At 31.8% G+C, this 13786-nt stretch overlaps 4 protein-coding genes across 5 annotated transcripts in view; 1 reads left to right on the top strand and 3 right to left on the bottom strand.

Moving 5' to 3' along the window:
• Positions 1-1269, bottom strand: part of PIG-S (phosphatidylinositol glycan anchor biosynthesis class S) — a 31154-nt gene extending 29885 nt beyond the window's left edge. For both annotated transcript variants that reach the window (XR_001940450.1, XM_018517723.1), the window contains exon 1: positions 980-1269. Coding sequence is in view for 1 of the 2 variants with exons in the window: in XM_018517723.1 (XP_018373225.1) it covers positions 980-1025 (46 nt within the window). In the remaining variant the exon portion in view is untranslated. The remainder of the gene's footprint in view (positions 1-979) is intronic.
• Positions 1270-2687: 1418 nt separating this feature from the next.
• Pink1 (PTEN-induced putative kinase 1) lies at positions 2688-6099 on the bottom strand. Its single transcript, XM_018517098.1, has 7 exons — positions 5767-6099; positions 4838-5118; positions 4192-4718; positions 3993-4115; positions 3444-3861; positions 3241-3342; positions 2688-3131 (listed from the first exon to the last, which is right to left on the bottom strand). The coding sequence occupies exons 1-7, from the start codon at positions 5900-5902 to the stop codon at positions 2877-2879; spliced, it is 1842 nt and encodes a 613-aa protein (XP_018372600.1). The 5' UTR covers positions 5903-6099; the 3' UTR covers positions 2688-2876.
• Positions 6100-7105: 1006 nt separating this feature from the next.
• The window catches only part of LOC108767878 (uncharacterized), a 13067-nt gene continuing 6386 nt past the window's right edge, over positions 7106-13786 (top strand). The window contains 2 exon segments of the mRNA XM_018517994.1: positions 7106-10466; positions 13594-13694. Of these exon segments, the coding sequence (XP_018373496.1) occupies positions 7693-10466; positions 13594-13694 (2875 nt within the window). The 5' untranslated portion in view covers positions 7106-7692.
• On the bottom strand, positions 12616-13603 carry Pa1 (PTIP binding protein Pa1). Its single transcript, XM_018517979.1, has 3 exons — positions 13371-13603; positions 13002-13162; positions 12616-12936 (listed from the first exon to the last, which is right to left on the bottom strand). The coding sequence occupies exons 1-3, from the start codon at positions 13437-13439 to the stop codon at positions 12714-12716; spliced, it is 453 nt and encodes a 150-aa protein (XP_018373481.1). The 5' UTR covers positions 13440-13603; the 3' UTR covers positions 12616-12713.

The following is a 13786-nucleotide window of genomic DNA, read 5'->3' as shown; positions in this document are numbered from 1 at the left end:
ATCAAAAGCTAATGAATATCGATATTATATCAATAAAAGGCTAATGAATATCGATATCCATGTCACAAAAAAGCAATTTATTTGTATGTATTATAGAATATTATACATTTTATGCACTGTACATTATCACTAACATTTGAAATATACAGAATGCTTCATATAACTTATCTGTTATATAAACAATATTAAAGAAAGTTCATCAAACTATAAATGTGATTACACAACAGTATGGAATAAAGCCTTTAACGGTAAAGCTGAATTTTAAGAGGACCCTAAAGCTGTTTGCATTACCGAATAAACCATATAATTTTTGTATAACAATCACTTTTTTCCTCTTTTACAGATTCAAAAATCCCTTCCCAAAATTAAAGTATACGCATTAATACGTATCTGTGAGATAAAGTTTATGCCGAGAACGATAAAAAATTTCGAAATTGAGATCTTTACCATTTCTTAGTCCAATATGGTGCTCTAAAACTGTCACATTGTGAAACAATTTTTTTATATATAAAAAAAGTGCATTTTCCTCATTTTGTCAACTATAATTAGTTGTAACATTTATATACAATTTTTTATAAATATACAACTTTACAAATATTTTCTAGAAATGTAAAAGTATACATAAGAATCACTTAAAAATTTGTATATACTTGTAAGTAATGAAAATTAACTCAGGATACGAAAAACCCATTATGTGATGTCAAAAACGATCACGTATATTATGGGTTAAAATACATAATATATTCTGTATACATGTTCTGTATATATATTCTGTATACATGTTCATAGTCATTAAAAGAATTACAAATATTTCATATCGTTTGTAATAATTTTAAATTTATGAACAGTCGGATTCGTAGCTTATTTATGGACTTGATTTTTTAAATTTGTAATAAACAGACAGTTAATAGGCTCGTAGCCTTTAATTTATTTATTCGAATTATAAATATATTAAAATTTATATTGTAATTTTACTCACCATCCACGTTAAAATCATGACTGATATTTTCCGTTTTTTCTGCCATTTCACCGAGGTTTTACGAAGAGAATAAAGTCAGGAAACACTTAACTCAATAAAAGTGTCTCACACTTTAATAAATTATATTAACGAAATTGAAAAAATGTATCCGCAAGTTCACTAACAAAATAAGGTTAAAACAATTTCCGAATTTTATATTTCGTTCCATTAAAAACAGTATAACCTACAAATGACAGTTTAACTACAGCATCTCAAAAATGAACAAAATAAAACTTATTCGACACACTTTTGCATGAAACGAAAGAATTTAGCATAAATAAACGTCTCTGCGCCAAAAACCGAGATTAAAAATTTACGACTATTGAGGTTAGGAAATATATCACAGCTGCAAAATATACTAGGCGGAGCTGTTCTTTTTAACTGAACTTCTTGTGCGGTTCACCTTTTCTCTCCAGCGTGGAGAGAAAAGGAAGGAAGATGAACCGTGTAGCACTTTAGCTAAAAAGAACAGATCTAGTGCAACACGCATGGACCGGTCACATTTATGGCTATATGCGCATGCGTTTTTCTCGCTACAGTAGAGTGCACGAAATTTGAACTTAATGTTTTTAAGCAAGTTCACTTTAAGCAAGAAATACTCATTAAAAAACGTACTTTAAAAGACCCTGCTCTGTCCTTGCTGTGTGTGAAAAGTTATTGTAAACTGGAATCGTTCATTTACAAAAAAAAAAAAAGGAATTGACTTTGGTTTTACAAGGAAACGCACGCTCTTATTTCTGCCAGATTCTTTCATTTCATGCAAAAAAATATATCGCGTCGAATAAGTCTAATTTTATTAATTTTTGAGATGCTGTAGCTAAATTGTACAATTACTGTTTTTTTTTTCGAGTTACTTTAAATTTTAACAGTCACGCAAACTTTCGTAAAACCAGCTAGCTGTCTTTATAATAATTTCTCGTCGGTGTATCATGCAATACACTGTACATTATCTCGCAAGGAATAACATTAATAGCGCGGTTATAACGTAAAACGTTACCATTAGTGTCATGATAATTTGTTAACGCTGTCTGCAGCTCCGTAAACAGCTTGTAGTACTAAATAGCACGAATACCGTCTCCTCGAACGCACCCAATTTATGTCACCGTATACACAAAAGTGTTTAATAATTTTGCAATTGGAAAGGACACCTATATATAGTCTATTGTATTTATAAGCGTTTGTGAAATTCAGTAGAAAAGAATGTGATTGCGCATATTTTTATAAAATGCATGAGAAGGAAAAGTAATGTGAGAAAATAAATAACATATCAATTGAAAATATATTATATTGTGTATTTAATGTTTAGCTAATATTACCAGCGTAACGATCTCACATAAGTTTTGACTTTATCCGCAACACAGCCTAGTTTCATTACTCAAAATATATTTGTATATTATTAAACATATTTTAACATGCTTTGATTATAATATTTATATTATCAATTTCTTTGTATCTTCTCCATAACACATTAATAATTATGCTCATCAAATAAATTAACGTAAATTAAATACGTAAAAATAATTGTATTTCAAAATATAAGACATTAAAATTACAAAAGCATTTATGAACGTTAGTCCATAATGACTAATTTAACAATAATAAATTTTATTTACATCTCACTTCTAATTTTTAAATTGTTTCTTTGCCCGTTTGTGTTTTTTGAAGTATCAAATTAAATATTAGAGATCAAATATGAAAATAGCAAGCAAAAAGAATAGAAAAAAGTAACTTAGGGGTAAAGTATTCCTGAATTTATCAAGTTAGATTTCAAAATTATTACTCTATAACTGACGATAATTTCTGTGCAAAAGTGGACTGAATTTTTGGTGCTTTATATATGTATACATACACACTTTAATTATATATTTCGTTGTATCCATTTTAGTGCATTTTTAACATTAGTTAGCGTTACCCTGCTAAGAAAGCTTGCAATTAATTGATATTCTGGCATTGTGCGCCTTCCATAAAAATACTTCGAATGTGTTGGTTTATATGCGTTATGTCTATTGATATCGTGTTTTGTATCAACATGCGATTCATAAGACAAGAGCAAATTTTCTTTCCGTCCTTCACAAAGAACTTTTGTAGTCAAGCACAAAAGCCATTGCATAATCTGTACATGAGATATATAAAAGTTTTGTATTAAATAATTTTGTTAATATAAATACCAGATAAACACTTTATTAATAGATCTATTATGTATATTTGCTGTATGTATTTACCTCATTGCTGGATGGTAATCGTCCTTCACTTTTTTTTAGCCATGAGCTAGGTGCCCATAAATACAATTGCATTACAGTTGCCGCCAATTCGCTATCGAGTCGCTATGCAAGTGTTAAAAAGAAAAGTTTTAATTTTTTTTTTATACAAGACTGCAATTTTAAAACTAGATATTTTTTAGTAAATTGTTGTCTTTTTTACAAACCTTATACACATTTCTTGACAATGCATTTTTTATGACAGTATTGATAATAGGCGGGAGACTGTCTGGCAAAGCAGGAAGCTCGTTTTCAGTATAGTTATAATTATTTAAAACAGCTTTCTCATCCTTTTTGCCATGAAATGGATTTTGCATCCCAAATATTTCATATGCTATAGTTCCTACTGTCCAAAGATCAGCTTTAGTATAATTTATATTAGTAAAAGGACCTGGTTCTGCTGTTATCACCTCTGGTGCCATCAGTGCAATATTACCGCCTTTATCGATATCATGAGAATTATAGGGCAGATATAACCCGTGGGTTTTATCGGCCAGACAACAACCAAAATCTGTCACGACTAGAGACGGAGAATTATCAGTCTCTTCTGACAGATCGAGTAAAATGTTGTCACTTTTCAGATCTCTAATTTGTAAACATTAATATATATATAAAAAAAGAAAAGAATCTAAGATAAATCTCATCGATTTATAGAACAAATATCATTGCATGTAATTAATATAAGATAGCAAAGATAGCAAGATATTCAGTCTTACCGATGTGCTACGCCATTTGCATTCATATGAGCTACTGCTTCTAAAAGCTGAGCGAGCAATAATATTGACACTCTCATATCAACGTTTCGACTTGTTATATATTGTTTCAAAGTGGTGTCATATCTAAAAATAATGCGATATGTTAGATATTGTGAGAATATATTATAAGTGTAATCTTGTCCCATTAAAACAAAATAACCTTTTCATCACCAAAAATAAACTCATATTTCTGCCTGATCCTTGAGGATTAATTCTGCTTGGTAAAGCATCAGGGTACATTCTCCAAGAACCAGGTAATACTGGTATCATGTCAGCAAAAACATAATACATTGCTACAATGTTTGGATGAGATGGTAGTACTACTTTATTTTCTGTTAATTTTTGTTCCCAAATAGTCAAGTTATCATTTCTATAATGTTTCCTAGCTGGTACTGTCTCCCTATACATGGCATTTAGAATAGCAGCAGCATTGGATTCTGCATCATAATTGAACATCATTTTTATAGCTAATGGAAACTCATTTGCATCTTTTGTTTCAACTTCAATATCCATTGAATCATCTTCATCCCACGTGTTTACAAATCGTGCTGCATATACAGCAGCAGAACAACCTTTAGCAATTATAGGTCCCATTACAAAATTTTGTAAAGTTACAGTATTCTCATCAGTATGAACGGTTTGATAGTCTTTAGGCATATAATTCCATTGTAATTTTGAAACTGCTTCCTGAATATAATATATCTTAGATTACATTTCATAAGCTAAGAATGGTAACATAACATTTCTGTATTATATTAGTGATAACATATTTGTGAAAAAAGCTATATCTCAGTATTTGCATTTACCCGAATTTCCCAACATACTCCTTCCAGTTCGTCATCCTTTGTCAATATCCCTGTACCTGACGCTAATGATATACCAACAAGAGCAAAAAATGGCGCAGAATCACCAAAAACAAGTCTACTCGCTGTACGTCTTCGTAAATCTGCTGCAAGACTGTTGGTTACCCTTTTCAAAATATTGTCAACAAAGATACGCCGAGCATGTGTTCCCAAATAACCAAGATGTCTTCTTGTATTCCATACATTGCCACCAGTTTGAAAAAGACCACTGTTTTGGGATTTGTCTGTCATAAACATAAACATAAAACTGTCATATACAAATTAACATATTTTCATTGGATCAGATGTTACTAATAGCATACAAAATAGTTACAGATCAAAGACAAAGCAAAATGATGTTATACAATAGAAAATAAAATATTGACAAATCATCAATGTTTATTACAAAAAATCAGTTTACAATGATGCTATTTTATCATAATCATTCATGCTCTAATAGATAGGGTTATACCATATCTGAATCACAACAAGAATATATGTATATATATATATACTTTTTTAAAAAAAATTATTCAAAGATGGAAGAGTATAATTTTTTAAATGCATTAAATATAGGTATTTAATAAAATAAAATTTCTAGAATATATAATTTCTATTGACAACTCTTATTAACATAAATTTTATATATATATATTTAATTTTAATTACTAACCAGAAGTGTCACAATCTTAAAAAGAATACACGTACTCTTAAAAGATTACGGCTGACAGCCCTATTTATAGGTAATTAATTTACAATTCAATGGAATCATTTAAAAATGTAAAATATATATATTAATACATCAGAGAAATAAATTTTAGAATGCTATTATTCGTGTTACAACATCATTGAAGTTCATGGGGAAATTTCTTACGAAATCAGGCATAATTTACCTATCTGTGCACCGTGTATCTTGTCGAGATGTTTATTCGTATAGCTTTTCGAATGGAAGCGCTCGTTATTTCGTAATGAGCGCAATGCAATGCGACCATTTTGCACGAGACGATGAACTACTGCCCGCATTGACATTTCTCTGCTTTCTTGGGCTGAGAGAGCCCAGCGGGCAAGCCCGCAAGTCAGGTACGCTTTGAAAACGGATGACGAAGCCGTTGTGAAAGCCTCAATTTTTACGCTGTTTATTTCCTATAATTATGTAATAAAACAAAAACGATACGACGCACTTATGCCACTTATAATTATAACTGCTTAAAACACATCATGTTTGTAACGATATACATGTAAAAAGTATGAAGTCTGCTTTTTATTTCTGCACTAGACTGCACTAGAACACTAGGGACGGTATTCATTTGATCTAAAAGAATAACCCAATCAGCGTCAGCGCGAAGAAAACTTCCAACAGTTGCAAAATAAATGTTCTGTTGAACGCAGCCATTGGCTGAACGCTTGCTGCTATTGATACATTTATACAGATCTAAATTGTTGATTGGATGATCTAAAAGAATACATCAATAATAGCGAACGCTCACTCAATTGTTGAGTCTACTGAATGCGCCCATTGACATCCGAGTTTCTGATTGGTAGTCTGATGTATATTCTGATTGGCTATCCCTTCCTAAGTGAAACAGCTGTGTTGGTACCGCAACTGCTTGAACAGCTGATCAACAGCTGATACACGTGGCCGCCACGCTGAATTGTATGTTGTACGTATAATATTTTTCTTCTCTGGACATCTAGTATCATATTAACATTATTAAATTCATGATTTTTTATTACATAAATGTTCTATAAATATAAATATGCATACTTGTAAAGCTATAATATCCTATATGTTGCAGAAAAATTACAATTTGTTCTCTGCAGTTATCATCTCTGTTGATAATCAAACTTTAACACTAAAATCACAATTTTAAAGAAAAATCGAGCATTATTGAGTTCTAAATGCATAAATACGTCTACTAAACTAATAAATCATAAAATTAGTACAATATTATCAGTTTTCAATTCTTAATTACTTTAATATTCACAAGGACTCCAGTAAGGATCGATCTTTAATACAGTATCTCGTCGGTGTTATTAGTCATTGTATCGTTATTATGTTAGTCAATGCAAGTAAAAATAGAAACGTAATTGGGCATCAGACTCAACAGGTGACTCTGCTTGCAATATAGTTGAATCTTCTGTTCTTTCCAATCTTCTTTGGTCATTGTATCAGTTGTATGTCGAACTTATGCGGTTCTTTGACAAGTTTCATGTATAGTGTATTACTCATCGATCATTTCGTGAATCATCCAGTCGGAATGAACAGAGTGAAGAAAAGGCGAGTCACATCCTGTGTGCAAAATTCACGAAAAAGATCTTTACAAAACGTGCAATCGATCAGAATTTGATATCTCGCTGATCTTGATAAGAATTTGAACTTGATAAGATTAAATTTTACTGTGTGTGAAAGATAATCAATCAATACGACTGACTTTAGTTACGTACTTAGCAATATTGAATTACGTATTGCATTTCTCGGCCGAAAACGAAGTTACATTTGTGCAACTTGTGAAAAACGGATTTTCGTTTTTCGTCACGCATTTCGTTTCGTTCGTATTTCGCGCATCATATATTTCGGAAACAATAAACATTCCATATTTACGCAGTAAATGCGTTTCTTCTCTGAAAATTGAATATCGGAGCGTTCGATAAATCAATCCTTATCGACTTCTGATTAAACGAAATAAACAAGATTTGAATTCACTCAATCTCAATGGTGACCATTTCGCCGGATAACGCAAGACGATAAAACGAAGCTCTTTTATACACATAGAATATCTTATTTCGTTTCAGTTCGTTCGTTCTTTTTAAACATCACTATGGATTGCGAGATACCTCGCGACTTACAGATGTCTCATCTACGGGCGATTCAAAAAATACCGGGCAACACCGCTACTGAGAAACTACGTTGGATCGGAAGATTGACTTTGCATCAAACGAGTAAAGATCTTGAACAATTTCCGCCAGAATTACTGCCTATATTGAGTGTGGAAACTGCCATCAAGAAGAAGAAATACGAGGATATAACATCGGCGCTCAAGTGCGAAGACTCGACAATAATAAACCGGGCACTTAAAGCCTTCTGGTTTTTCGATGGCAGCCACAAGAAGATCATTAACGTCAGGTATTTCTGCGAACGTCTATTCCCTTACGTTTCTATAAACACAAGGACGCGTATTGTGCTAGCACTCGCACATCAATTGTCCGGGAAGGATCCAGTTTTCGCGCAGGAAATATTTACAGAAGTGGCGTCCATTTACGGGATTCAAACCGCTTATCCGTTGTTCATGGCTTGCGACGAGACTTTCGTTTATAAAATGATCGTAGAGAAGGAATTCGTGCTGCCTATTAGAATTGTTACGAAGATCTTTTATAAGAATCCGGATTTGGTAGTTCGTTTTCTCAAATTATTGAAACCTTGTGAATTAAACGAGACTGAGCGCACTCCATTCGCAATCGGCATCGATAGATACAAATCTTTCCTCCCTAAATTAATAAAGAAACGACTGGAGACTTTTGTGGAACTGTGCGAGATTTACGAAACCCATCCACCGGATATTATTTTGAGCAACACGTGCGCCGAAATATTTCTGAAGAAAGCTCAGCCACACCTGATACAAAAACCGCTTGTATATATCCGCATGTTGCCATTAAAAAAAATTAATGAGGATTTAATGGAGAAAGTATTCCCTGGTCTATTGCCCGCGGAAATGTCTTCTTTCGATACAGATAACATGCTCGATTACTTGAAACATTATCCACGTGATAAACAATACGATCTGCTCCGTAAGTCATACAAGGATAAATATGATGCCGATTTTCTCGACGAGACGAAAAATGTCACGCCTGCCTTATTACAATTATTACCTATCGAGGAACGGATCAAACAGGCTAGAATTAAAATCGAGAAGCAGAACTTAGAGGTGGATCATTATAAAGATATAATGGAATACGAAACAGTTTGGACTTGTTATTTACCTGTTAACGAAGTCATACCGATTATCAAAGAAAAATTAAGTAAAACCAAAGATGAAACAGATAGAATTGGTCTCCTTTTGCAAATGATTTATGTTTGTAATGTTAATAAAGATGATGATGCGTTGTTCGATACCTTGACATACTTTTTAAATAGACATAAAAATGAAAACTCTTGGGTGTTCCAACAAATATTCGATCAACTTTTACGAATATACGATTTACCTTATTTAAATGAAAAGCAGATTTCTCTTATACTAAATATTGTTCGATTGTTTTATGTAAAAAATGAATTGGTGCCGGAAAAAATGATCTTGGCTATAATACATTTCAAACTTATACACAATATGCCAATCGAGGAGTTGATCGATATGTTTCTAGGGAAGAATCGATGGTACATAAATTTTAACGTACTCAAAGAATATCCACAGTATGAGAGACAATGTCTCGTAACTTTCGCAAATCAAATTGAAAAGAAATCTTTGCAAGAGAATGATGAAAAAAAAAATATTTTCTGCCAATTTTTTGCAGCAATATACGATTTTAACAGCAGGTCTAAAAAATCATGTGTTAAAATAGAAGAAATGACAGTTAGGGATTATCCTTGGTTAATGGATGTTATTCACGAAGTAATAAGTGACGAAGAAGATTCTTGGAACGTGAAAAATATATTGCAGAAGAATGAACCAGAACTGTACCGCAGTTGGTTTCCTTTAAATATTGCGAATGTAACGTCAGGCGCAGCGCTCGCTCTATTGAAACGAGATTTACAAAACATACTGGACAGTTGGGAAAAATACTTGGAAGACTGCATGAAGAACTACCATTCAAAACACGTACAACATTTCGTCAAGGCCACGCGATGGTACAAAGATTTACCCATTAAATTTGCTGAACGTTGCATGAAGTATGTGTACGATAAAAATACAGATGAAATATCATCTAGCCTAGTTATCTTGGCCCTTTTACTTCATGGTGATGAGTTGACAAAACTAATCGATCCTTTCACACCCACAGAAACAACGATAAATACCGATCATCCAAACGCTAAAGATGACTTTAAAATTGTACAAAATTTACCGTTGAGCATGAGACTTTCCAATCCACCAATACCTCTCGATCTCGTAGTTAGATTGTGTGTAGGAGATTACTTGTCAATAGCTTTGATGACACTAACAAACGTAAGTAGGCGAACTTCTTCGCCTAAAGTTATATCAGTCGCACAAAAGTTAACAAGTATGCGTGTAAGTACACGTAAGCACGGGGTTAGGCTGATGTACTTAATAGCTACTATGCATGAGCTTATAGACTTTCTGCAGAAAACATGGGCAACCGAGAACCATCATTCAGTACGACAAGTTTTATTCGAGGCATTCCAGAAATGTTTTCTCACAAATCCAAATCCTGAAACTTGGTCTTTATATTGTCAAACTATGTCGACGTTGAGTCTCAATGATGAAGCATTGCTTTTGGACATAAAGCTGTTTCCCGAGATTCCTAATGAATACGTAGTAAGATATCTCGATCTATGGCTCAAAACGATAGACGATTTTCGAGGAATGGGACTGGACGACCAGAAAACAAACAAATACATTGTCAATTTCTTAGCGACGCTTACTGCATCTATTTTCAATCTTTTATCTGAAGAATTTGCTGAAAATATACTTCGAAGATTTTTATTCCATATGGATAGCAATGTATCCAGCGCAGCAAGATGTTTTACAATATCGTATATTTTATCAGAGGATCAGGATAAATATGCAGCACGCATCAAAGTATTCGCCGATATCTTTCGTAACGCAGTGACAACTTATTGGAATGTACCCCATCCTAAAAAAATATACTTTTATCCAATCAACAAAGCCGTACGTTTATTCATAGATGATTTCGTCAGTAGCTACATGAATAAATTCTGCTTTAATAAATCTATTAATCCGAAAGTTATCGATAATATGCAAATGATATTTTCATCTGTCTTGTCACCTAGACAGGACGCGAAGTCTTATTTATTGTTGACATACGCCAAGAAGTTGCAAGAATGCACATCAACCAATAACTCCTTTGGTTTGAAACTTGGTCAGCAGTTACATGAATTAACCGATATTTTCTCATCGTTATTAGTCTTGTTTATGACCGAGATTCTCAAGTACTTCCTAAGTAAAGTATATAAACGTTCCAATTTGGAAGAAGTCAAGCTTAGTGTCATAGAAGGCCTCATTGAAGCTGGTAATACGGATTCCTCTTTTATGGCTGTGACAATGTTACCATCGACGATCCAGACGAAACACGTAGCAAGATACGATCGAATCGTTGAAAAGTTACGAGGAATGCATGAGGAGCTTGCTACTATGACCGTTTTATGCAATCATTTAAATGAAACGGACTTGCAAATTACTTAAACGAATCGAGTGAGTTATATATTGTTGTGTATTCTCCGCAATATTTTGTTGCGATAAATAACGCGTTTTGTTATTATATAATGATGATTGAATCGTAAAACCTTTATACATGTTAAACTATTAATGCGTATATCTTTAATAGAAGTCATTGAATGTTTATAGAAGAAAATATTTTAAATAGAATAATTATAGAATATTTTCTATTTTACAGGATATGAATCTAAAGTTATTTTCTTTCTTTTTCAGAAAATTATTTAAAATATTTCTTGAAGAAATGAATATTATAGGAGCTGTTAGTCCGATGGATAAGATAAAGACATGCATATTTTTACAGCGATTATACACGAACAAAAGTGTGTAAATTATACATTAAAGATTTATCAAAGTATAAATAAATATATTTTAAAATAAGTACCCTGGTATTGTATAGCATATATCCATTTTAATTAATTATAAATTATTTAATATGCTTCACACAATACATTATTTATTTCAATACATTAAAGCAATTCAAGTAACTGATGAATGTACTTTTTATGGCGCGCGATGACTCAATAAAATAATTTTCTAGTATCTTCCTTGAATAATCCTTTTATGAAGTAAAAGACTTAGAGGTTCGAAAACAGAAAACAACAGAAGGTTTTTTTTTTACTTTAAATTGTACGCCGTGCGATTTTAAAACTGATTTAATAATAGGTTCTGTTCGCGTTGTTTAAAATTCTCAAAAATTTGAAAAGAGAAAGTGAAGATGCTCGGTACAAAAGGTACAAGCAACGCAAACAGACCTAAACCTAATATATTGATTGTTCATATTGGATCCGCCATTTTAAATTCTGCAAATCCGGATGTGGATTCATAACGGTGATCCAAACATACACATACCATTATTAAATACCTAAATTTTATAAAACAGTAACAGAAAAGGAATTATAGATAAATATTCAATTAAATAATGTCAATTATTGAATATTATAATGTTAAATAATATATAATTAAAAATAAAAATAAAATCAGATAATTTATTATTGATCCAGATTGATATCTAGGATTGATAAATGGGAAATGAGTAATATAGGCAAAAATATAATAGCCTACGTTTTATTTTATGAACGTTACGACGTTTTAAAAAATCAGTTAACATCTAATATTATAATTTTTAATCAATTTATGTAGCTAATGATAATGCAATCATCCAATTTTATTATAAATTTTTATATTTTTAGAAAAGATTTATTGTAGAATATTTTATATTTATTGTATATGTTGAATATATACTTAAGAAAATGTACAATTACTCTTAAATTATATTATAGAAATATTGCAACATGAAATATTACACATTTAGTAAAATCTTAAATATAACGGCTTTTTTAAATAATCCCAGACAGAATAAACTTTCAAGGGATGTCTTTTTTGTGGTAAAAAAAATTCTTGATTATATTATTTCAGTTTTAAGTAATTCATCTTTAAGTAGGTGGCTTTAACATAGGAGATTCACCTTTTTTTGGACTTGAATTAATTTCTTGTTGCTCCAATCTACGATGTCTTAACATTGTGGATATTACTCCATTAAAACTAGCAATTTTTTTCTTGGCACTACCTTTTGGAGTACTTTCGCCAATCCTCCGAACAGGCAATCTTGGTAATGACATTTCATCCATAAAATCAAAGTCAGACTTTTCTTCAGTTCTGTAAAGAATGTCAATATATACAAACAAAACTAAAATAATTAAAAATTGCTGTTGAAAACTTACTTATATTCTGGAGATTCAAGCTCTTGTTGTAGATTGTTTGAAGGAACAGGGGAAGGTCCTCGTCTGCCAGGACACTTCCATTCAAGTTCTAGGATGCCATTATTTACTTTCAAACCTTCAATTAATGAGAGTATCTCCTCAGCCTTTATATTCCATTTATGCTATACAAATAGAAAAATATAAAAAATATTTGTTGAAAATTAACGATAAGGTTTTAAATGTAAACTTAGACATTTATTAGTAAGTAGTAAAAAAAAACAATCAATTAGATATATACGTGTAAAAAAATCTTATAAAATTATACAGATTATACATAATGTCCTAGGATTTGATTAAAGATTGAAAATATCAAATATGATTCTATTTTACCTTTTCATTAATTTCATATTTCTCATCATCTGAACACTCTACAGACCAATCTTCTTCAGTGCGTTCCATTTTCTTTGGTAAATGTTAAAAAGACTCCATCAACCTCAAATTTTGATAAAAATACACTGAATTGATGCGTTTTCGCGTAAAAATAAAGATTTAATAAGAAAAATGTGTCGCTTTGTTCCGTGTGTAAACCGAAATATTAATCATTAAAAATAAATTTGACAACTCTCTATTCAGGTTAGGAAAACTGTCAGCCGCGAAATACTGCGATGCGAGCACGCGCTGCGGTCATATTTTCATGCATGGTGAAAGTTACTAGTTATTTGCCTAATTTATGCTGGATTCATCCTGCATCCGATTTGCATCTTACGACGCTCTGCAACCAATCAGAAAACAGGATTCCGATGATG

This window comes from Trachymyrmex cornetzi, unplaced genomic scaffold (assembly GCF_001594075.2).
Source record: "Trachymyrmex cornetzi isolate Tcor2-1 unplaced genomic scaffold, Tcor1.1 scaffold121, whole genome shotgun sequence".
In the NCBI taxonomy this organism is placed as follows: domain Eukaryota; kingdom Metazoa; phylum Arthropoda; class Insecta; order Hymenoptera; family Formicidae; genus Trachymyrmex; species Trachymyrmex cornetzi.
Note: the sequence above shows the minus strand (reverse complement) of the source record. Positions and strands in the feature narration are given on the sequence as shown.

Excerpts from the sequence above, each read along its gene's own strand:
- Pink1 (XM_018517098.1), bottom strand. The coding sequence starts at position 5,902 with ATGTCAATGCGGGCAGTAGTTCATCGTCTCGTGCAAAATGGTCGCATT. Across the intron at positions 5,119-5,766 it reads GATACACGGTGCACAGATAG|ACAAATCCCAAAACAGTGGT; the intron begins GTAAATTATGCC and ends TGTTTATGACAG. Across the intron at positions 3,343-3,443 it reads TGTCAAGAAATGTGTATAAG|CGACTCGATAGCGAATTGGC; the intron begins GTTTGTAAAAAA and ends ACACTTGCATAG.
- Pa1 (XM_018517979.1), bottom strand. The coding sequence starts at position 13,439 with ATGGAACGCACTGAAGAAGATTGGTCTGTAGAGTGTTCAGATGATGAG. Across the intron at positions 13,163-13,370 it reads AATATGAAATTAATGAAAAG|CATAAATGGAATATAAAGGC; the intron begins GTAAAATAGAAT and ends CTATTTGTATAG. Across the intron at positions 12,937-13,001 it reads CTTGAATCTCCAGAATATAA|AACTGAAGAAAAGTCTGACT; the intron begins GTAAGTTTTCAA and ends CATTCTTTACAG.